Source organism: Strigops habroptila, chromosome Z (genome assembly GCF_004027225.2).
Source record: "Strigops habroptila isolate Jane chromosome Z, bStrHab1.2.pri, whole genome shotgun sequence".
In the NCBI taxonomy this organism is placed as follows: Eukaryota; Metazoa; Chordata; class Aves; order Psittaciformes; family Psittacidae; genus Strigops; species Strigops habroptila.
Genome location: NC_044302.2, coordinates 11,247,662 through 11,272,252, shown reverse-complemented (window position 1 = coordinate 11,272,252; position 24,591 = coordinate 11,247,662). Strand labels below are relative to the sequence as shown.

The 24,591-nt window shown below is 41.5% G+C and overlaps 1 protein-coding gene and 1 long non-coding RNA gene across 2 annotated transcripts; one reads left to right on the top strand and one right to left on the bottom strand.

Annotated features, from left to right (window-relative positions):
- Window positions 1–1,380: 1,380 nt before the first annotated feature.
- LOC115619430 lies at window positions 1,381–3,754 on the bottom strand. Its single transcript, XR_003995011.1, has 3 exons — window positions 3,506–3,754; window positions 1,627–1,697; window positions 1,381–1,481 (listed from the first exon to the last, which is right to left on the bottom strand). It is a non-coding gene; the product is annotated as an uncharacterized LOC115619430 (long non-coding RNA).
- Window positions 3,755–6,103: 2,349 nt separating this feature from the next.
- Window positions 6,104–8,612, top strand: CIAO2B (cytosolic iron-sulfur assembly component 2B). The gene is made up of 5 exons (XM_030511661.1): window positions 6,104–6,313; window positions 6,422–6,501; window positions 6,756–6,881; window positions 7,334–7,379; window positions 8,375–8,612. The coding sequence occupies exons 1-5, from the start codon at window positions 6,172–6,174 to the stop codon at window positions 8,470–8,472; spliced, it is 492 nt and encodes a 163-aa protein (XP_030367521.1). The 5' UTR covers window positions 6,104–6,171; the 3' UTR covers window positions 8,473–8,612.
- The last annotated feature ends 15,979 nt before the right edge of the window (window positions 8,613–24,591 follow it).

Sequence of the window (24,591 nt, the reverse complement as noted above, 5' to 3'; positions counted from 1 at the left end):
AGGGATGGGGAGGAGAATTGGAAGAATGTAACTCCCACGGGTTGAGATAAGAGCAGTCCAGTAACTAAGGTATAATACAAACCCACTACTGCTACCACCAATAATAATAATGATAAGGGAAATAACAAGGAGAGGATACAATTGCTCACCACCCACCGACTGATACCCGATGCGAGCAGCGATCTGGGCCTTCTGGGTAACCCCCGCCCAGTTTATACACTGGGCATGAAGTGCCATGGTATGGAACACCCCGTTTGGCCAGTTTGGGTCAGGTGTCCTGTCTCTGCTTCCTCCCAGCTTCCCCTCCTCCCTGGCAGAGCGTGAGACAGAGAAAGTACTTGGTCGGAGTAAACATTACTTAGCGACAACTAAACCCACCAGTGTTATCAGCGTTGTTCCCAGGCTGAAAGTCAAAACCACAGCACTGCACCAGCTACTAAGAAGGAGAAAAATGACTGCTGTAGCTGAACCCAGGACAGCTGGTCAGGACACTGCAATAATTCTGGTACAAATCAATCTCTTTCCACTGCTAGTAATGAAGGCCTGTGACCTAGTGCAAACAGAGAATCTGGAACTGACTGATGGCACAGAGAACAGCCTGGAGCACAATATGGAGCACCATGGAAAAGATAGGAAGTGTATAATTAATGTTACCATCATTGATCGTTCTAGGGGAGTTACTGCTGAATTTAAAAGGAAAAAAAGTGTGGGTAGTAGAGACCGTTTCTCACTTTTCTACCATTTGAGAGAAGTCTTAATTCCAGCACTACTCTCACAGATTGTGTATAACAACAGTCAGAAATATACTAACTCTGTTGTAAAACCAACCTACAAAGGAGAGCATTCTTTAGTTCCTTTTTTTTTTTTCTCCCCACATAGGACATTTCCGTATCTAAACCAAACCAAAACTTCTGTACCATCGCTGATACGCTTGACATCAAAAGACAGTTTTACTTGCAAATTGGGTCTTTATTGATTTCACTTCATTAAAACAAGGTTGCTGCTACATTCTGTCTTCAGTCATGGGGAAATGATAGAAAAACCTGAGCAGTGGGGAAATCTGGTACCCGTATTTAATAAGTGAGGCTTCTGTTGTAGACAAATCCAGGAAAAAAGTAAAGGATCACAAAGGGGAAAGAGATCAATTGGAATTATTACAGTCAATAATTGCAAATATGACAACTGTCAAGAAAAGGTAAAAAGAAACATAATTTTACGCACAAAATGACTTTAAGTAATTTCTTTTACTGTCCTCACAGTTTGCATATTATATGCATGTTTAGACAATAAATTATAACTCTGAAATAACTTTCTTGTTTTCCATTCTTTTGTTATTTGTCTTTTCAAACACCACCTTTCTCCAGAAAAACCTACCTTCTTTTCTTTCAACCTTCCGGTTTTCCTTAGGTTTAGATTCATGTGTAAGTATTCTTCATTTAGGTTCTACGATGGCCAATCAAACAAACCCTCCATTAGGATTTCTGTAAACAACAAGAAAGAAAGAGTGATGCCCTTTTCGGTCACAGGGGAATTCATAGAAGTTAAGACTGAAATCAGCCAAACAGCTAACTCACTATGGAGTCAGCACAAACCAGTAATGTGTGTCATGAATCTCACGATTCTTACCCGTTTTGAACAAGTTAACCCAGTACTTCATTAGAGTCTGCTAAGGTTCTTTTCTTCCTCTGTAGCTTCACCTGAGACACAAAATACACAATAATTACTATGTGTGCCAGAAGTCAAAATGTTGCTGCTACAAAAGCAGCATTCAACTCTGTGAGTATTTTGTATCAACTTTCGGATTACAACAGAGGCACTGTACTTGTAATATGTAAGTAATGCAGCAATTATCCACAGAATTCTATGTATGAATGAGATTTGCATAGTTATCCTTATTCTACAAATGGGGGAATTGGGGTACAAGGACATAAGGTGATTTGCCTGTAGGTTTTCAGGAAACCAGAAGCAGAACCAAAAAAAGAACCCATGCTTCCTGAGTCCCATTAAAAGGCATGGGAATGGTTTACTCAAGGAATGGGCCACACGGTTTGCTTTCATAGTGTTGTGGGCCTGAAATTCTCCCTATTATTCAGAGCATGACTAGGCAAAAAATTCTTCATTCTCATAGAAGACAAGGTCATTCCATGTCTTATCACTTCAAGAAAATTAATTTAAATAAAGTTACGCATATGCCCACTGTATCAGCTAGGTGAAAAGAATTTTAGTCACAGTGTGTTATTAGTTATAAACGCATCTCAATACATCAATAAAAATATTTGCTATTTTAATGCTCTCAGTAAATTCAGGCAAATAAAAAAAGAACTACGTAGTGTTTTCTAGTGTAGGGTAACATAAGTAAAAAAGTAAATATAAAATACAAACAAAATCAAAAGGCTCTAGTAACAGATTAACAAATGCTTTTACAACATAGTTGGATTGCTCCAAAGTTCAGTGGAGTAAAAGGAAATACTTTCATTTATGGAGGCTGTGAAACAGACTGTGAACTACTGCGCAAATGACAAAAATAAAAGCAGAAAAAAATGGTGAATTCGCTTAAAATAAGTAGAATTTCTGTGTTTCTTTGTCAAAATAAGAGCTGCTCCTCATTTGTTTCACGGGAAAGAAAATACTCCATCCCAAATGCTATTGTTTTAGGCATATGCAATGAAAGCAAATTGCTGGATTCATAATCTTCCTGAGGATGTGGCATCTTATATCTAATTGTTCAATGATTGGCATATCCATTTAGGAGTGTAGCAACACGGGGTTCTGCCTGAAGGAACCGGAACTTCCAGAATCCCATGAAAATGCCCAAACTGACAAGGCAAAGGCAATTTTGGGAGTACACCCTTAATCCTTGCTCGATGGACAGTCCCGTTTTAAAAAAAAAAAATGCTGAAATGTTAATTGAGTCAGGGGCAAAATACCTTTCAACCTCACCATTAGATCTCATGCAGAAAATGAAACACTAGAGCTCCAAGCCTTGCTCTAATCAACGCAACTGGAACACTACCTGCAAGTGAGACCAAGAACCCCAGTCTCACCCCAGGAAAACGTACAGAAAACAAATTAACGTCAAATTATTTTCCAGTTCTGGGTATTTTGGCATGGCTTGTCTACACTTAAATACCAGAAAAGTCTCCAGAATACAGGGCTGCTGACTTCGCATGCAGCAGAAGGCCAAAGGACAAATTCCAGGTTGCTTTAGCATGTTTTAATTTTTAAGCCTGTATACTTCACTTAGCAAACAACATCTACCTGTGTTATCACACTCTGCTCTCAATATATTGTGACTATGAGGACAAGTGGAAGACTCTAGTACAAAGATAAAGGAGCACATACACTTGCTTCACACAAGCCTGCAGACCCATATCACTCTTCACCCTCACGTTCCCAGGGCGAATCTCAAGAAGGGCTGCCTACTCATGACTGGATTTTCGTCTACATCATTTGATCCAGCATGTAGTAAGAAGTCTGAATATCCTACTGGTGTTCATTAGCTCACCCCCGCGATAATTTGATGCTTTAATGTGTGGTAAGGCAATTGCTGCATCCCCTAGCAACTCCAGAAATCAGTCCCGTAGTTCAGCTGGCACACCTGTGTTTCCTAGATGTTCATCCACTGTCACAGGCAGAAACTCTGATGGTACGTCCTAAGAGAAAATTTTAGGAAACAAGAAACAAACAGAAAAATTATCACTCTGTGAATTAGCAGCTACAAATGTCGTCTTTAAAACTTCAGAGATTCCGCAAAGGCACAGAACTCCAGGGTAGCACCCATGCTGATGGGAAACCATGATGGTAAATACAATCTGTTCAGGCGTTTTGGGAAGGGGGAAACCCAAACAAACCAAAACCACCAAAAACCAAACCAAACAAACCACCTAAGGTCAACTTTGCAACAGATTTATGTGGGATAAAATGCTACAGGAATCAACAAAGATCCAGCAACTTCTCCTATTACCTTTGGCTTCTGTTTTCTTCAGAAGAGAGATGGGAATTAAAAAAAGCAATTTCCCTGAGTCCTTGAAAGATTTATGGAGTATTAGCCTTCAGGCCAAGACCAATGGGCTCTCCAAACACAGCCTATGTTTTTAGTGTTAGAATTTGCTGCTTGAAAGATACATTTCCAAACTAGGAGTGCAAGTAGTAATTTATTTAATTACTTTAAAAGTTGCATTTAATTTAATACAAACATATTGAAAAATCCTGCCTTGAAACCCATCAACCAGGAGATTAACCATCAGATACCATAAGATTAGAGACACTATTTGTAGTAAGCCTACATACAAATACATAAGATAAAAATGCTGGTTCAGAGGTTTAGAAGCAAAAAGGCATCTTCCCAAATCCCAGGCCTGACTCGTTCCTATTTCTGTGCAAGTCCTGTCTTAGTAACACTATGACTAAGACATAGTCGTATAACAAGCAGCAAATTAGAGAACACCAAACATCACAAATCTTTCATATGCATTAAAAAGAAATCTCACTTCTCCAATTAGATTAGTGCAAGAGTACTTACCAACTTTGGCAGTAAAAACTCTAAAGTTGAAGTGATTGATTTTTCATCCATTTCCTTCAAACCTGTCATTTTTGATGCCTGCACAGACAAAACCCAATGTTATTAGTCCCGTTCAACTTTTCCAATATTTTTAACATTGGAACTGCATCACTCTACTTTATTCACACTACTGGTGTTGGTGTTTATTTTTGAAGCATCAAATCATATGCAAAAATGCAGTACAACGTAGCAGCTGTCTTGAAAAGCTTTTCTTTGTGCCAGTCAAGGTTTCCTTGGTGAAGGTTTCCACATAAACCACACGTACATAGTAGTTTATCCTTAAATCAACACACATCGTTATGAAACTTGTTAGACAGCATTAGGGCAGTATTGAAGCAAAAACCTTTTGTCCCAAAGCCTTGTTTTCATTCTGGTGGGCAGTCACTGGCAGCTTCTCTGTCTCTAGTCCAATTATTGTCTATTCCAAAATAGTTCTTTATCCCTTCTTGAATAAAATTAGGCCTCCTGCGTTTTTCAGAATTAAAGGGGAGATTAAATTTGTAAAGGGGAGATTAAATTTGAGGGTCAGGCTGTATCTTCTCTATAAGCAGAGATGAAAGCAGAGATAAATAGAAACTTTGCTCTGAGATAGTTCGTAAGTCATATTTAAAGTATCAGCAGATGTGTAAACAGGTCCCGCTGGAGACAAACTCAATGGGGCCCAATTCCCTGCAGTCAGAAGCACACCTGAGGTAATGACCATACCCCAATGTAAGTATTTTTTTCCAGCTGCAACACCTTTTGAAACAGCAAGTCTCAGCCCCTTCCAAATCCTCTTTTTTTTCCTGTCAGCCACTGGGGGAAACTGCTGCCTTCCTGCTGAGGAACATGCTTACATCAAACCCGTGACCAGCACTTGTTGCAGCAAGCACAGACTCATACAGTCACAGAATCACAGAATGGTTTGGGTTGGAAGTGGCCTTAAAGCTCCTCTAGGGCTCCATCACCTCTTAAAGCTCCAGCACCTTCCATCAGGCCAGGTTGCTCCAAGCCCCGTCCAACTTGTCCTTAAAGACTGGCAGGGGTGGGGCAGCCACAGCTTCTCCGGGCACCCTGTGCCAGCGCCTCAGCACCTTCACAGGGAAGAATGTTTTCCTAATATCTAATCCAAATCTCCTCTCTGTCAGCTTAAAGCCATTCCCCCTTGTCCTGTCACTACATGTCCTTGTAAAAAGTCCCTTTTCTGATTTCTTTTACGGCCATTTAGGTACCCGAAGGCTGCCGTGAGGTCTGGATTTTAATCAAGCACATCCTCTCCAGCACTAAGTTCACTTCAGGGGTCCTCGCACACGCCGCAGCGCCGCTGGCTCGGGCGAAGCCACTCGGTTTTCACCCTCAGACGTTAGCTAAAGTCGTGCCAGACTCGGGCGGCCGAACGCCTCCCCTCAGCGCCGCTCCCTGCCCTAGAAGCGACGCCGACGCTCGCCCGGCCCCTGCCGGCAGCTCCCGCAGCCAGGACCAGTTACACTGCTCACCCACAAGGGAGCACTGCCGCCACGGGTAAGCGGGGACCGGGGACCAGGGCCCGCCCCACGCCCGGTGCGGCGACGAACGGCGTCCGGGCTCCTTCCGCCGCGCCCGCAGCCGAAGCGGGAGGGCTGAGAGGTGCCATGGTGGGCCCGGGGCCGGGCGGCGGGGCGGCGCTGGAGAACGCCAACCCGCTCATCTACCGCCGCTCGGGGGAGCGGCCGGTGACGGCGCGGGAGGAGGACGATGAGCTGCCCGACTCCATTGACGACCGGGAGATCTTTGATATCCTGCCGGGAGGGCCGGGCCTGGCCGCGCCGGGCTGAGGGCGGGCGGGCCGGGGCCGCGGGGCCAAGTTGGTGCAGCTCCGCTCCGCTTTCCTTAACCCGACACATCTCATTCGCTCCATTAACGACCCCGAGCACCCCCTCACGCTGGAGGAGCTGAACGTCGTCGAGCAAGTGCGAGTGAAGGTGAGGTCCTGGTCGCCGCGCTCGCTGCGGAGCTGTGCGGCCTCTGCCGGCCCACTCCCTCATTGACATGAACACAGGGCTGTTCAGCAATCTGTGCAGCCAAACGTGGCGTTTGTCCTGTCAGTGAGCGAACCCACGAGCAACCAGGCACAGCTTCGAGTTGCACTGCGTGTAGAATACAGCATGGCATTCGGGGTGAAGCAGTGAGTGCGGTGCTGTCGTGGTTTGTACACTGGAGGTGTTTGTTCTAACAGGTGAACGACGCAGAAAGCACGGTGGCAGTGGAGTTCACCCCCACCATTCCTCACTGCAGCATGGCCACCTTAATCGGCCTCTCCATAAAAGTGAAATTGATCAGGTCTCTCCCTGAGAGGTTTAAGGTGAGTAATCAAATCACTCTGGAAAGCAGAAGAGAGCAATTGTGTTTGAGAAGGAAAAGATAAAAGGCAAAAAACAAGCTAACTAGCTTACCGTGAAAAATAACTAGAGCTATTGTCATACTGCGGGTGAGGGAACATTCCAGGAACCAGAGAGGGCAGTGGACTAAAGTACTGATGCAGAGTTAGAGTTCTGTGGCAGTCACGTGGTCTGCAGCACAGGAGGAGAGGTTGGTGCCTCACCTCCTTGCTTGAAGCAGGCTTAAGCAGATGGGAATGCAGAATATTCTGTTACTTTAGACTTTATTCTGCTATATAACATATGGCACTATCATACATTGGCAAGAATATCCCTTTTTCCTCTCTTCTACTTATTGTCTAATTTTTATTATTAAACAGTTTGAGCTTGACCTTCCAGTGTTTTGTTGACTTTTTCTTTTGTGATGCTTTTTAAGCTGGATGTTCATATAACACCAGGAACACATGTCTCTGAGCATGCAGGTAAGGTTTTTAGTGCTCTGTTGTATGGTCTTTCTTGTTCTGTATCGTATTAGAGACCAACCCCCACCTCACTACAGCCTCCTTTCAGGTAGTTGTAGAGAGCGATAAGGTCCCCCCTGAGCCACCTTCTCTCCAGACTAAAGCCCCCAGGTCCCTCATCACGCTTGTGCTCCAGGCCCTTCACTAGCTTTGTTGCCCTTCGCTGGACCTGCTCCAGCACCTCAATGTCTCTCTTGTAGCGAGGGGCACAGCACTGAACACAGGATTCGACGTGTGGCCTCACCAGGGCCCAGTAAAGGAGATGAGCACTGCCCTGGCTCTGCTGGCCATACTATTGCTGATACAGGCTAGGATGCCGTTGGGTTCTTGGCTGCCTGTGCACAAGCTGCTCATGTTCAGCTGCTGTCAGTCAGCACCCCCAGGTGCTTCTTCACTGAGCAGCTTTCCAGCCACTCTTGTGTGTATTCTAAAAATCTCAGGCAACCTCTGTTCTCAACTAGTCATTGATTTGCCTTGGTTGTGGCGGACTCGGAAAATGCAGAGAGGCTGGGGGGAAATTTCTTCTCATGTTCCACCTACACATGCATAGCTCTGTGCTGCTGGATCGCAATCAGCTTCCTGGTTTAACTTCCGATAACACTGTAGCTTTGCCTTTAGACTGCAACTCCGGAGTGTACTTAGCATCTGCTAAATACGCTTAGCATCCCCGTTCCTGGCAGTGTTCAAGGCCAGGCTGGACAGGACTTAGAGCAACCTGATCTAGTGGAAGGTGTCCCTGCCCATGGCAGGGGGTTGGAGCTTTAAGGACCCTTCCAACCCAAACCATTCTTTGATTCTGTGAGCTGCAGTTACTAGTCTACTTGAGCACCATAGCAGCAGTGTGATTATGTGTCTCAATGTAAAATGCTTTTAAAAAGACATTGTCTACCAATGTTTTGACTGGTTTCTTGTGTTTTGTTGGGTTTTTTTGTTTTGGTTTTTTTTTCCTTGCACAGTTAATAAACAGCTTGCTGATAAAGAACGTGTAGCAGCTGCTTTGGAAAACTCTCACTTACTGGAAGTGGTGAATCAGTGTTTGTCTGCTCGATCCTAATTGCCCCATGAGGAAATTATTGGTATTCCGCTATGCTAAACTGATTTGTATATAAGTGCTGATGCTGGTGTTATACTATACATATATTTATACTATACATATATCTATGTTCAAAATAAAATCACTTTGATATTCTTAAATGTTTCCTTACTCCTACAAAAAACGGTATGTGGGAAATTAGCTTACAGGCAGCTACAAAAATACACTGAAAATTGATTTTTAAATTTTATTAGTCATTGCATAGGTAGTCTTTTTCTTTAAAAAGATTAGTTTCAACCTGGTTTATCCAGTTTCTCACTATCCAAAATTACTTATAAACTGCATTTTGGAAGTCGATTTTGCACACTGGACTTTACAAGTTGTTGTGGTTTAAGCCCAGCTGGTAACTCGGAACCACGCAACCACTTGCTCACTCCTCCCCTTCTTCCCCCCGGCTCTCGGAGGGATGGGGAGGAGAATCAAAAGAATGTAACTCCCACGGGTTGAGATAAGAACAGTCCAGTAACTAAGGTATAATACAAAACCACTATTGCTACCACCAGTTATAATGATGGTAAGGGAAATAACAAGGGGAGAGAATATAAAACTAAAAGGGGAAAAGGAAAAGAAAACAATAAACACAAGTGATGCGCAATACAATTGCTCACCACCCGCCGACTGATACTCAGCCCGACCCGAGCAGTGATCTGGGCCTTCCGGGTAACTCCCCCGAGTTTCTACGCTGGGCATGATGTGCTGTGGTATGGAATACCCCTTTGGCCAGTTTGAGTCAGGGGTCCTGTCTCTGCTTCCTCGTGGCTTCCCGTGCCCCTCCTCATTGGCAGAGCTGGAGACTGAAAAGTCCTTGATCAGGGTAAACATTACTTAGCAACAACTAAAAACATTGGTGTTATATCAGCACTGTTCTCTGAAGAGAAGACTGAAGTTGAAAACAGCTGCACCAGCTGCTAACAAGGAGAAAAATAACTGCTACAGCTGAACTCTGGACACAAGCACACAAAGCTAACCGGCAGTTAAAATCTTTACATTCATATGACTGTTTTGGACTGCTAATGTAGTTTTAGTTTCAGATGTCAAAAATTGTGTAAGTTCATGTGTGCAAAGTAGCATCACATTTTAGCGATAAGTGTAAACACTTCTGAATAATCTCAGTGGCTTTTACTATATTACCTTGGATTAGCCAAATATGGAGGATTCTCTAGACCTGTATAAAAGTATGATTTATTTTTAATTACTCATTACTTGTGGCAGGAAATACAGAATCTTTGAGGTAGGTTCTTTTGCTGGGGTGTCTTTTTTTTCAGTTGCTTGCCACAATATAGGAGAGAATAATTCATAGTTTTCAGTAAGCATGGTACAGCTATTTTCTGTACCATTTCCTGGCAAAATTTGACAGCTCAATGAGAAGTTTTGCTTAAAGCTATTGAGACTTAATACATGACCTAAGATTCTGGTCTGAGAAATGTGTCCTTTACTCATCTACTGTATTTGGCAGAAATTGATAATAAAAAAATAATTAAGAATAGAATTCCAGAATTAATTTGAACTTTTGTAACATATGTTTCTAATCATGGCCCACATGGAAAATTAACAACCTGATGAAGAAACCCTACTGGGTATGTTGGTGCCTGCTCACATGCGATGTTACCTTCATCATTGCCAGTTACCTGCAGAGTAATACATTCTTAGAAAAGTAGATTGTGCTCACCTGTTTGATGGTAATGCTTTATATTTCAGTGGCATTTTCTCTTGGAGGGTCTCAGATGCTGTTTAAGCTTGTGAACACTGTAAACCAAAGCCTGTGGTCCAGTCTAGTCAGTGTTGAGCAGCTGAGGAAACTGAGGCAGTGGTGATCCAAGTATGACGTCTAAAGTCATACAGCGGAATAGGACGGAAACAAATGCAAACCCTCGTTTCAGAAATGAGGCACCCAGTTTGCACAGGGCTTCTACAGAAAGCTAATTCTGCAGCAGTCTTAATCTGCTTATTCAGCTTGGTATCCTTTGAATGATCAGCACTTGTTTGGATGTATGAATGAAACTGTAAATAAAGACTATTTATTTAGTAGTAATATTGGGAAGGGAGCAGACTGGTCCAGCTGTTAATACTGTCTTTCCTCTCTGCTTATCTTACTGCATCACTAAACTGATTAGTTCTGACATTGCCTGTGTTTGCACCACGAATGAAACTTCAACCATGGCAGTACTTGTAGGCAGCATGCTTGGTTGGTTTGATTTTGTTTTCCATTTTGTTTTGTTTGGTTGGGTTTTTTTAATAGGAAATGAATTTTGCCCTCCTGAATTTTGCCCTCCTAAATTTTGGGGAAGAAAGGAATGCAAATATCTGCCAGGGGGAAAATAGAAGGATGACTAAGCTGCCAACAGATTGCTTCAACCTGTGCTCTAAGTAGAGAAGGAATCAGTGAATTATACTTTGTTGAATCTCTCTACTTAGCTTTCACCACTACATAATAGTGGTGTTGAATAATTTATTGGGAATTTGGCACTTGCCCCATGAAGCACATTGTACACAGTAATCCTGAGGTGCAATTTGCACCATTTACTTTCTGAGAAGCAATGGTATGTGGTTAGATTGTTTAAATATATAGTATATAGTTGGGGGATGACTTTTCAGAAAATGGGACTCTATTATGCGATATCAAAGAAAAGGTCTGACTTCTGCTACTCAGAGATGGAGAATTCTACTGCTTTAAGATCTGGCATGTTTATTTAAATTATGTGGATCGTATATTTACGAGATGATAAAAACAGTAAGAACAAACCACAGTTACTTTGCTGAAGATTCTAGGTCCTCCTGTAGAGGCTCCCTCAGTTTGGATACTTGCTGAATGATAACATTCAAGCAAAAATCTTCCATTCCCTGGTTTTAATGATTGTTAGCTGGCTCCTGCTGTATGGAGATAAAGTGAGAGAAGAAAATATTAACTTATTCCAACTATTGCTCTTCAGACTTTTATTTTTCCAAAAAGCTACTCCTAAGTTTAGCCTCTGGAATGCTTTGTAAACAAGACAGATTCCATCATAACTATGACCCTTTAGAGCAGCTGCCTTGAATATAGCCTCATTCAAATCCAGGAAGAATGCCAGAGGCAGGCATCTGTTTCACATTCCTAGGCTCTGGGCAGAGCCTTCCAGGGGTGGCTGAATGGCATTCAGTCCACTCAGTCTGCAAACACTGCAGCAGGAGCTCCCTAGGGCAACTGGCTGCCTTGTGCACTCGGGTAACCTGCTGTGTTTAAGCTGCAGACCAACACGGTTCCACCACGCTGTCCGGACCTGGGCCTGCCCCCAGAGTCCTGCTCCCTGAGAGGAGGCAGGCTTCTTCCCAGCAGCTCCTGTACTGCCACTGCTGCCTTGTAGAAGCAATCTGAAACATCTGAAAACTTTGTTCCCCAATTTCGTGAGTGGCAGGGAAGCAGCTCAGCAGCTTTGTATTCAAAGATGTAACTGAACTGTCTGGAAGAACTTCACACTTCAATGGCAGTATTTCTTGTGTTCCTTGGGTGGAGCAATGTACCACATGCTGAGAACTGTTAGTTAAGAAACGTTATTTCAGTCCTCTGACCATGCTTAAGATGGACGTGTTTACATCAGTACAATGCTTTGATAAAGATCTTCCTCTGGAGCTTTGATTTATAAGGTATGTGTTCTACAGGTTTTTTATTTTTTTATAGCTGCTAAAACATTTCCCTGCCTGTCAAGCAGACGACTATGCCACTTTCCCTTTCTTTATGAAATGCACTGTTTAGCATAAGTACACATTCAACATGTGGCAGAGTCAACTTTTTTCCCTATACAACAGGAAAGTTTATAGCAAAATCTTTCAAATGTTCCTATGGAAAGGTAATTGTCAACAAAGAATTGTTGGGCTCAAACCACGACAATAAGCTATACAGGCCTACATATTACTATCAATTCGTACATTTCTTCCTTCATGTCCTAACTGTAAAGAGCTTTTGCATCCTGTGGCAGGTTACCTTCATTTCTTAGCTTTCCTTCATGGATCAAAGGCACAGTGCCTGCAGTGATAAAAACATCCTGGTTGATTGCATGGTTGGAAACCCTGCTCTCCCAACTTGATTCCACACACTCATCAGGATCACTGAGTAACTTGGTAGGTGTCTCATCAGTTTTGATGCTGTTCAGCATCTTGCTGCAGCACAAGCAAGCTTCAGATGCAAAGGTTCTCCTCAACACAGAAGTGAAAACAGTCTCCGGTGCCTGCCGTTAGCTCAGTTTCCAACACATGGCTGGAGGAACAGAACACGGCAGCAATTCATTTCCAAGAAGTCTGTGGAATAAATATAACATGGAAATGGGAAGCAGCTGCTGCCTGGGAACTTTGGGAAGGCGCAGACAAGAGAAAAGTAAATAGCAGGGGCATACAACACCTCACAGTGCTGCCACTAGCAACATGGAGAACAGGGAGCTTCCATGATGCTAGAGGCTTTATCCTCCAAATTACAGGGGAAAGGATGAGCTCCCATTATCTTATGCTACACATGTGCCACCCCTCTGGTTTCCTGTTCCCTACAAAGTGGTTGCCTGAAGGGGAGATTCCCATGTGGGGCCTGTAGCCAAGGCATGGCCACAGCGCAGACCTCTCTGCCCTCTCTTGCTAGGCTGTTACGCAGCCCATTCAGTTAGTGCCCTTGCACTGCTGTGGTAGCAAGAAACGCCTTGGTGTCCCACTGCAGGTAAGTCACAAACAGAACAATCAGGAGGACAAGTATCTATGTAAAACTAATGCTTTAAGTTGGCATAAGGAGATGCACACCTTGCCAGATTGTAAGTGCAGTGGCCAAAAAGTGTGGGCTGTGTCCATGCTGAGCCAAGCAGGAGGACCCAAGCAATTGGCAAGTCATCACTGCCAAACTCTGCTGGACGTGATCCTCCCCATTATTTTGATGTAACTATGAGATGATGGTTTATCATAGCACTTTTTTTCCTAATCCACCCAAATTAGTTTAATCTGAGTTCCCATCAGATGTGTCACACGTGGCCTTGACCAAAATAACTTCAGTAGATTGCCAAGAGCTTGCTTAACCCCAGGATGCCTGGCAGCTTGATTGCTCTACACTTTTGCTAATGGAAGAGCTGGCACGTGCTCTGCCTAAGGATTATGAAGGTATCTAAGCAGCAGTGCTTTTTATTTCCCCTGCAAAGTGGCAAATAAATCATCACTGTAGTCTGAAATGCTTGCAGAGAAAAACTATAAATGCCAATAGATTGCACTTCTTTTTTCCTAGCAGTTTTAACAGAACAAAACTAGTTTTATTACTGAAAATCAGAAAACAGTTTCATTAACACTGCAGCCAACTTTTTTAAGCACACAATTACTTTTAAGGTAGACAGAAAATGATTAGGAATGAGTCACATAAATTGTTTCTTTTCAGATTGGTACTGAATTCTTTTCACAACAATGCATTTTAGATATTGTTTTTTTAAACATAAGTCAATAATGCAAAAAGCCTATCAGATTCTATTTTATTAATGAGTCTTACTAATGACAAAATTGACCAGGAGCTTGAAACAGGAGCTGTTATTTAAACAATTTATTCCTCTTCCCCTTCAAACTCACCATTCTGGGTCTGAGCCTGCAAATTTAACAGCTTTAATTGAGGTTATACTGTGGATTATATTTCTAGCATAGAAGTGATGATGTCACATTTATTTTTGTTGGTAACAATAATATTGGTCCATTCATTGTAAAATAACTGAGAGTTAATATCTTTTTGTCAATCAAAAAGTGAACATTGTGTCAGCTTTAACCTCAATCCTAACTGCCTTACTTTAAATGCGTATGCCATTTGCATGTACGCATTTCAGCTCATCTGTACTCTAAGCACTTAACTCCAAAGGAGATATACTTATGCAGTTACCAAGCCACATGACTAATAGTTTTCTGCATTCTACTGCTGAATACACATTATAGCTTAGATCCTAATTGTATACACATCAGTTCATGTATCATACTAGTTTAGCACTTGCAACATATTTTACTAGCGCTTAAAACTGCAGGAACTTTGATTTGAATGTTAGCAAGACACTGTACCTTCTTCTGACATTTTACTGTGATCCAATCTTCATCCTCTTCAAAGTTGCTTGACTCCTTCACTGAATACAAATAAATTGTGGGGTTTTTTTGGCTTGCATGCCTAACAGGGCAATCCCTGCTTCGTCATGAAGAATGACTAGATGAAAGAGAGAACGTGGTATGAATTGTGCCTTGCTCCAGCTGGGAAGAATGGAAGCCACCCACAGAACAGGCTCTGGAATACACAAATAAAAGAGCATGCCAAAAAGAGGAAACGCATACATGAAAGCTGCCAAGACTGTGGTGTAGTGTCTCCGTTTAGCTACATTCAGGTCTGTACCAGAAAAAGTACTGGCCACAGAAACTGCAATGCACAGGGCATGTGCTCTCACAAACATGGACGACTTGAGAGGGAGTGCCCTGCTCCAGGACAGATGTGTTCGCTGGTGCCCACAGGTCTCCCATCTGCACTGCGCACGGCCCATCGCAGCCGTGCTGGCTGCCCTGCTGCACCAGACTGGGAAACAATCCCTGAAACCTCTGCAAGTTAAACATGGTTTTGGATGTAGAGACAAACCGTCAATTTAGTGAGATGTAGAAAAGGGAATACCGGAGAAACGGGAAACGGGATAGCGGAAATCATGAGCTGAGATCATGAACCCCAGTGTGGCTGAGGGGCTGGAAACGGCACCCAGCAGATGCTGCTACAATTTCACACAGGTCAGTGGCTGGCCTGAGACCTGGCCAGCACAAACCCAGATGAGAAACAAGGGATGATATCTTCATCCAGGATCTCAGAGCTCCTGCTGCCTCTTGAGGCTGAAAGAGTCCCCCAGATCCCGGAATCTTGGATCTCTGTCATCCTCTGTTTGCTGGGTTCATCACCATCATCCAGGGCACCAAAGGCATCAATGCCTATGCTGTACCTGCTAGATCACATCAGGTTTTTGACTTGCACTTAACCAAATCCCTTCATAAGTATAAAACCAGTGTTCATCATTCACAACAGCCCTGTCCCTACATATAGTGATGGACTGTACATACAATAGCATGCCTTCTCCACTCATAAAATCTCTTCTTGAAAGCTGACACAGTTTCTGCTGAACTGAGATATTATTTATTTCAGCTGAACTGGTAATTATTGAAGCATTCTATTTTAATTAGGATGAGGGTTAATGAAATCTGCCATAAAATCATTTGTGTTTTAATCTTCGTAAAAAAACCTTACAGATAGACAATAGATACAGAGAAATAAACAGGAGCAGTACACAATGCATAGTTATCTTCTGTCACAGCTAATCAGAGCAAGCCTATACATTGAGATGACTTGATGGTGACAGGACAACAGACTCATTTCTCCAATGAAACGTTTTCTTCTTATAAGGCAAAAAAAAGCACTGCATCTGTATGAGATCATCTGGCAAAGTCCTCCTTCTTGAAAAATACTATATTCTTTTTTGTTGCCTAGCTACATGTGCCTGTTACCTTAGAAGGCTGTAGATTCATCTGAATGATTCTGGTGGTGCTGATGTGCTTGAGCAGAGGAGTAATGCAAACATATAACCCTTTCTTCAGTGAAGATTATGAAAGAAAGGGGTGAGTGTGAAAAGAGCGAGCCTTTATGGAAAAGCAATTTACTGTATTCATCATATTCTTTTTGACATTAACTGTTGAATAAAGACCATTTCACCCTACAGCCCTGGGTGCATGAGCAGGCTGTGAAATCACAGACTTGGTGCTTTTGACGTGAGAGTCTGATGCCAAGGAAGCATTTGCCTGGCTCATGGTAATTACTGCTGTGAGTAAGCATGGAGGCCTGATTCTGATCTCATTTTCAGAACTGTAAATTGGGAAAAATGCTAATTTTTTTCCTGAATTCCATTACCACCAGAGAATGGAATCATCATCCTTTGAATGTAAGTAGCTTTGATGACTTGGGAAATTAAGAAAGTCCTCTCAAAATGCCTAAGGCCGAAAGATTTACATTATAACGTGCCTGTCAAAGAAACCTGTGACAGGGAACTCCGCCCTCCCACGAGACATGCAGAGATTGAGAGCTAGAGCACTAATTCCCCGGCACATCCCCAACACAATCAGCAGCTCAGCATGCCGCTGCCTTACCAAAGATTTCAGTGTGCTGGTATTCACTAGATGTGGGGCAGTTGCTTGTGGGAGGAACAGGGAAATGATGAACAGGGAAACAGAGGTATTTCATACCTGCTCCACGTACCTGGTTTGGGTATAGGATGTCCTTGATATGCATCAAGATTTTGCAGTTTTGTCTTTAGGACTGAGAGACTTTTAGCACTGGAGTTTTGATTCAGCTTTTTTGAGTTAGGGCTGGCTTTGAAATTAAGATCTGCATTTGCTTTCATAAAATAGTATTTTTCAAGTCTACTTCTATAACCCTCTTTTAATAAGATACACACTTCATACCATTCTATTGCTCCAGTCTATGCTTGTGCTTGCTCTCTGTATTTTATCATGAGCCTAGATCCTCATCAGTTTATTTTTTTTGGAGGGTAAGTGGTAGATAATGAAGCATATTATATATAATTATTACAATTTTTCTCAAGAATAAAATCAGAAAGAACTTTGACAATTCATACTAAATATAAGAAAGTTGATTTGATTCTAGGATAATTCTACAATAACAATTTTGAAGATCTTCATTTAAGTATCTTGTATAACAGCAGAGGCAAAGCAGGAAACGAGACATTTAGAAGCAGCAGAAATGCCTATTACTGCTATGATGTAAATGTGGAATTTGCCAAACTCAGCACATTCCAACTGGGCAAATTCTGAGTTTCTTCTTGAACAGATTATAACATCTCTCACACTCAAATTCCTACACAGTTTACATGAATGATTCCATGACATCACTCACTACAGGAAAAGATACCACAAATTCTGCACTGGGTTAGAAAGAAGTGTAAAGCCTTCTAATTTAAATTCATGTCTCCTCTGTGACTGTGAGGTTTTTTCCCTGCTTCAAGCTTTAATTTGTTGAAATGAAAGAAAATTTGAGTTTTCCCCACAGGGAAACAAGATCAGATTTTATCACCTAAAGGAAAAGGGCAGCTATGTTTTAATTCTCATCACTACCAGTCCCCATCAGGAGCTTTAGATAAGTTGCAGCGATTCTAAGCATTATAAATGCACATTTGGACACAAAACTAAAGTTTTCTGTATAAGAAAAAATAGATTAAAAAATCCTCATCCCTTTTTTTTTTTTTTCTTATCTAGTACACAGAAGAGGGCAGCAGAGGTAAAGTTTCACTTCATATTGCCAGAAACATTATAAAATGTGTTTCTGTGTAATGTTTTCACGGATCAATGCGACTCTGCATGCTGGAAGCATGTTGGTCATTTTCTCAGAGGACCACAGGCCTGCTCCTACTTATGGGTTTTCATTGCAAGGATACTTTTCCTTGTTCACCGGTCACATTCATGGAAACACCTATAATATAATGACTTTATCCAGATTTTCTGACCCCGCATCCCTGGCTCTTCTTTCCTTTGATATCTGTAATGTGTTGAAACGTAAGCAACGCTTTGTCACTGGCGCAATCTGCTGTACTCCCAGCACCCTCACTGTAATCTCACGCTACAGCGAAGTTTTCCCTTACAGCTTTCCTTTTTTTTTTCCCTTACATACTCTCCTTCTGCAAGTTCCTGTGCTTTTTTCTGCAGTACTATCTAGAAGATGTCTACTAACAGGAAACTTCTGAAGACATTGTCCTGCAGGCGTATGGAAGAAACGGGCTCTGTGGGTTACCAAGGGCAGCTTTAGGCTGTTTTCTACCCAATTTCCTGCCTATTAAATCTTTAGTTCCTCAATAAAAAGGGAGTTACAGTAGGTCCATGAAAATGTTACTCACTGCTCACTTGATAGTATAAACAGATGCTAAGAATTCTCAGGGTTAACAAAACAGAAAGCATCACTGTCCATTGTGTAAGTCCATGTGCACATGCAGTGTTTCTAACCTGTGCGCTTCTCGTTCCCTAACTTCTAAAAAGCTCTATTAGAAAAGGTATGTGTAACGATTGTGTTTATATAAGGAGTAACTGAATACTCTAGGTTCCTCAGCTAAGGGAGATAATTACTGCAGAAAGCTATAAAATCATTTCATGTATGAAGAAGACATGAAGAAAATCTTATTCTCTGTTTAACAGTACCGTAAATGGGGGTGCTGCAGGATATCAATAATCTATATGGGTTAAAAAGCAGTTAGAAAAATATGCAGAAAAAACACATTAAGGGCCTCCAAACAAAAGGAATACTTTGAGCCTGGTGGTTATATGGGTGGAGTTTTAATTGTGTTTATCATATTCTTATTGTCCATTCTCTTTAGATATCTACTGACAGCTGCTGGAAACTGCCTGTAAGTTGAGTCTGACCCAGTACAGCTCCTTTAATTTGTTATTGTAAATAGATTCATTCCTCTTGCCAAGAGCTATTGCTGGTAAACAATAAATCTTACATTTGCAATCTGCTTCCTTACCACTATGTGCTTAGTAAGATAGACAGACATTTACATTGTCCGCTCCTTAAACCAACTGTCTGTAAATTCAGAAACCTTTTCATAGCATCAGACTTCTAGGTATTTCTTGTAAAAGGCCTATGAAATCCACACTAAGGAGCATACATCCCACAGGAATTGTAACAGAATATTTAGCATTCCACTCATGGAAGGGTGATGTATGTCACGCACATTAGCCATGACAGATTTAATACTGAAAAAGAGGAATTAGGGGTGATAAAAGAAAATAATTACGGAAATATCTTAGGTCATCTTCTGATTTTACTCCAAACTTGAAATGCAATAGGAGCAAACAGCTGATCACATACAGTACGTGCTCTGAGTCCCTTCCACAGTGACTGAGGAAACTAAGCAGGTATTCAAACTGACTCTCGTAGCAGGGTATCACACGAGGGGTTACCCTGTCCCTAAGAAATAAACTCAAAAAGATAAAAATCAGTTCAAATATGAAGTCATACTGAGACAGAAGGCTTTCCCAAGAATATTCTAACAGGATAGTTTACTAACAGTGTGGTGCATTCTGTAGGGAAAAAAAAAGTGGGTAATGACATAGGCAAAAATGAAATTAGATATGCCACTTGTGCAACTTCTTTTTTAGAGCAATGATTCACCTGGTTCTGTTGGTCATAAGGTTATCTAGTAGTGGAAGTTTTTGAGCTTACTCAAAGCAGTGAGAAATTCGAGCAGCAGGAAGATGAACCACATTTCCAGTTATTCTTAGCCCAAGTTATTTTCTGCACTCTTTTGCAAAAGTTTTAGAAAGACAGGACTTTGCTTTAAGTTCCTTTGCTTTAAGTTACAAGCAATGGGCTTAAAACGTACCTATTTTATCACTTTTTACCTGAAAAACACAAACAGTATTACATTCTTCTGCAGTGCCTAGCAGTGCCCTTTAGAATTTGTGGTCTGGAGCTCAGAGGAAGCACAGCAGCTATGAGAGGAACCAACCTGTGATTAATTTTGTAGATATAATAATGGATTTAGTTGGTTTCTGCTTGCATTTCCCTAGTAGCACTCTGTGTGAGTTTTCAAAGCTATGTCAATTTCTGTGGACTCCAAACCTCATATTTCTTACATATTACTGTTGCAGCCCCAATTTACGGCTACCACTACTCCATCAAAAATATGACCTGTCATTAAATGCAAGAGTAATTATGAGAAAAAGCAGGGCTCCTTGGCTGAGAGGCTGTGCTGCCCCCCCTTGGCAATGTCCAAATGCAGGTTCAGCAGGGATGTGACATTTATCAGGGTTTTCCACAAAGGCAGTAGTGTGAAGGCTGAAAGCTCCACCACTGCTACAGCTACACTTACAGTTCAATCTGTAGCCTACTTCTGCATCCCTACATATTAACTGCAAAACAATGCAATATACCGTCTGCTACACATGAAAAGGTCTAATACGTGTTTACATAAACCCACAAACTGAACCAATTATCCTGTATCTGTTCAGCACACACTAATCTTTGATTTAAGGCTGATGGTGAGGACAAATTGACAGCACAATTTGCACTACATCCTATTTGGTTTTTTAGGATAAGTAAAAAAATGGGTTGGTTGGTTTGTTTGATTGATTGACTGATTGATTGATTGGTTCTCTCTCTCTCTCTCTCTCGCTTAGGTCAGAAAACCCCAAAACATTTCCTACTCCTTCCTCTGTCTCCTCTCCCACTGCCCCAAGTCTGTCAGTTCTGTAGTTAAAATAATAATAAATGCTATTTGTGTTTTAGTCCAGGTATTTGGGAGGTAGCCAGACTCATGCTTCTGCAAGAGTAATGCTTGATGTAACTTGGCAAGAACAGACCTTTGGGGATATCTCTACAGTTTGTATAGGAATAACTTCATCCACATAATGGCTGATTAATTAGACTTGAGGCAGTGCACATGAGTTGAAAAGTAAGTACAGGAGAAACCCATGACTTCCAGCATACAGCCTCACTGAGAACAACACTTTCTCTTAAACCCTACTGCTGACAATCCAGTCTCTGGGCTGTTCAACATATTTCTATTATTCCTAATAAAATACAAAACAATTCCAATAGAAGATAGCAGCAAATGCAAAAACTGGAATTCAGTTATAATATTACTTTGACGTAAGAAATATAAATGCTATTTATAATATGGCATTTGACCTTGAACAAACAGTGATAAAGCAGAATCACATATAATTAATTCAATCCCCAAAATTCTGTTTTTTATCTGAAAATTCAAAGGGGAGGAGGTTAGGCATTAGGTTATACATGCTTAGTTATGACTGCAGCCCCTGCGAAGGCTGTTCTTTTCATTTAGACTGTGAAATGCACTGTGCACGTAATATAGCATAAAGAAACTCCTAGCACAAGCTTTATTACCCCAGGAATTAATAACTGAAAAACAGGATTGGACTGCATATTTAACATTTTCTATATGATGAAAAGTACTCAGGCCAAGAGAGTGCACTAGAAGTGAGCACCAACACCTCTCAAAAGCTAGAGGAAAACTGAGAGGGAAAAAAAGAGAGAGCGCATAAGAAAAGAACGAGAGGAAGAAAGAAACCAGATATAGTACAACAGTAAAATACAAAGGAAGGACCTTAAGTGGCAAGCATAGGAAAGAACGAAAGTGAAAGTCATATAAAGATGAGAGGAAACTGAGGGGAAAAAAGTAATCCCTTTTTAGAGAGCTTCATGCTCGATTCCACACAATACAGGATATCAGTGTTCCTTTCCTTCTAAGTCTCAGACAAAATTCTTCCATGAGAACCACAGGACACATACCACAGATGCTGGGCAGCCAAGCAAAAGGGAAGTTTTTGAGTTGATTCACAAATGGGAAGTTAGAGTGGCTCTGCCAGGATCCCAGAATAACCTGATGATTAGAATGTAGTTTACTGGGGTTCCGCAGACTAAAAATGACTCCTGGCCTCAGCAGAATTTGCTTGTTACTTTTGCTAAGCCGTATCTCCTCACAGCAAGGATCTCGGTTAGACAGCAGCCCCTGGGCTGCAGCTCTGCTGCTGGTTATGACACAGCCATTGCAGGGGACAGGCACCTGAGCTGATCAGGAGTCACCCGTGACTCAGAACCACATATGGTACCACTGTTATAACATAGAACCCCAATTCAGTGCAGTTACAATCTGCCACGCAGGCTGGAGTGAACTTTCACCTTCAACACTGAGACTCCAGGTCTGGCTCTATGTAAAATCCAACAAAAATATAAAATTTCCCATTTCCATTTCAATATGTAAGGAATGGTATATTAGGCTTACTAAAAACAGCAAGTCTGTAGGACGTGCCTCAAGCACTAATTTAATCAAAACAAACCCTAGACCAGTAGAAGCTATGACAATAGAAAGTAAGACTAGAAAAGCAAGACATTAAAATCTTTTTTAAAATAGAAATAAATGAGAGTTAATACATCTGTTAGAAGAGCAGTCACACAGAAATGGAAATGGAAGGCAGGTGAGAAAGGAGATGGTCTTAAAATCCTTCAAAGAAACTAAAAGATCAACATTTCAAGGTGGTTTCATATGCACCCCACTGAAATCAGCAGGTGCCACAGAAACTTATACATGAATATATAGCAATAATTAACAGCAAATAGAATTACATGCTATGTGAAGAAGCAGGTTATGTGTCTCAAGTGATTAATCTGAATTATCTGTTAATTCCTTCCAACTTCACAAAATAGCTGGACCTATTAAGATCAGAGGAGATGAACCAGCTACGTGACCCCTGTGATCTTCCCTCTCTCTGGTTCCAGGCACAAATCCTGTGGCAGATGGGAACAGACCTAATTGCCTTGGCACAGCACTCCTCTGTGCAACTTGTACTCACCCCTCTAGAACAAGTGAAGCCCTGGGGACCTAATCCAAGCCCATCTCACTTTCCATCAAAGGACAACTCACAGAAACCAGTGCCAGATCCCGAGTGGTATCTTGTAACCATGCTGGTGTTCTATAACCATTAATTCATTAGTTATGCCTGGCTGCTGGCACCAAACAAGTATCTGCCGCAGAGCCCTGGATTTTCTGTATGGTTTCTACTTGGTATTATTTTATTTTCAGTCACTTTTCCTGCTGACACACTGTTCTCTCAATGTTTTTATTTTGCACTTTTACATGCACCTTTCCTGTTATTTTTTAGCTAGCAGTGGGTCTGTCTCACATCTACATCATAAAAATATTCATAATTCTCACCAGCAAAAGGCCTGGAATGTGGCTTCCTGAAGTCCCACGAGGGAAACTCCCATTTTTAGTTTGGTTCCAGTCAGCACCGAAGTGGTCCTGTATCTTTGGTTCTGACACTTCTCAGATTTCCCTTCTTTCAGACAGAAAAGAATAAAGGATATCCCCACTTCGTGTGTCAACTTCTAAAGTTTGACCCTGACACACAGTAAAGGCACGTGAGAAAGACCAGTCCAACAGACTTACAAACCTACTCACAATATCTTCAGGTGAGAATTTTGAGCAGAAACATCCAAATTTTTAAAAAGTTAACTGAAGACAAACCATTTCTTCCATTACATGATAGTTACATAATTAACTGTATATAAATACAAATTAATCAAGATGGTTTGGCAGATTCCAGTTTATCCAAGTAACCATGTTGTACTTCAAATGCTAACCATAATTTATTTAAATACGATGTAAAATGCTAACCAAAGGTTTATAATCCAGTTCAGTTAACTGAAGCACGCACTTCGTTTCACCACCAAACTCTATTTAAACTGACAAGGCTATTTTTGTTGCTCTTTTGTGAGACAGGCAGAGAGAACTTGCTGTAAGCACTTAGTGATCTTTAACTGCCACATTAACACTTCGAACTGCAGTTAACCAGGGCAAAGGGGTCAAAACGACCCCAAGAGCTGGACTGGAGAACTGTAATTGGCTGCTGAAAAAAAACCCAAACCAACAGAATATTGACTCAGTTAATTTCATAGGAAAAAACATCCATTCCCTACGGTTAAGCCATTCAAAGCATTTTTATGGTTATCCTTGTTGCAGTTAAGGAGCCTGAAAAGCTTAATGTTATAGGAAAAAAAGACGTTTCTGAGCTGGTATGCTGTATTTTATTGGCAATGTAACCCCATAGCTCAATCCCATGCTCTTTTCTTGCCCTTATTTTATTCCTATATGCTGTATTATATCTATAACTTCACTTCCACCACACTCCTACCTCTTGCCTTCTCTAGCCTTGTTTCTGCAGCTGATTTGTAAATCCTTAAACTGTTACAAATTCAATGGCAACTGTCCCTGCATAGAGTCACAGGGATTTTCCCATACTGATCAGGCTGTAATCTTTTGGGAGTGGGAGCCAAAGTTATTTTGGCTGTAAAAATGCCTCACACGTTTCGTTGCTAGGTAAACAACTGTATACACAATGCTTGGGTGAGCCATTCGGAACACAAGTATAGTTATCTAGTTAGTCGTTTCTTCGCCCGATCACACGGTGATGACTGTGCCACTTATGAGATAAGACTTTCATTGTCCCACTTTGCTGCTCAGGTGAAATCAAGAGAAGAATTTGACCTTTAATGTT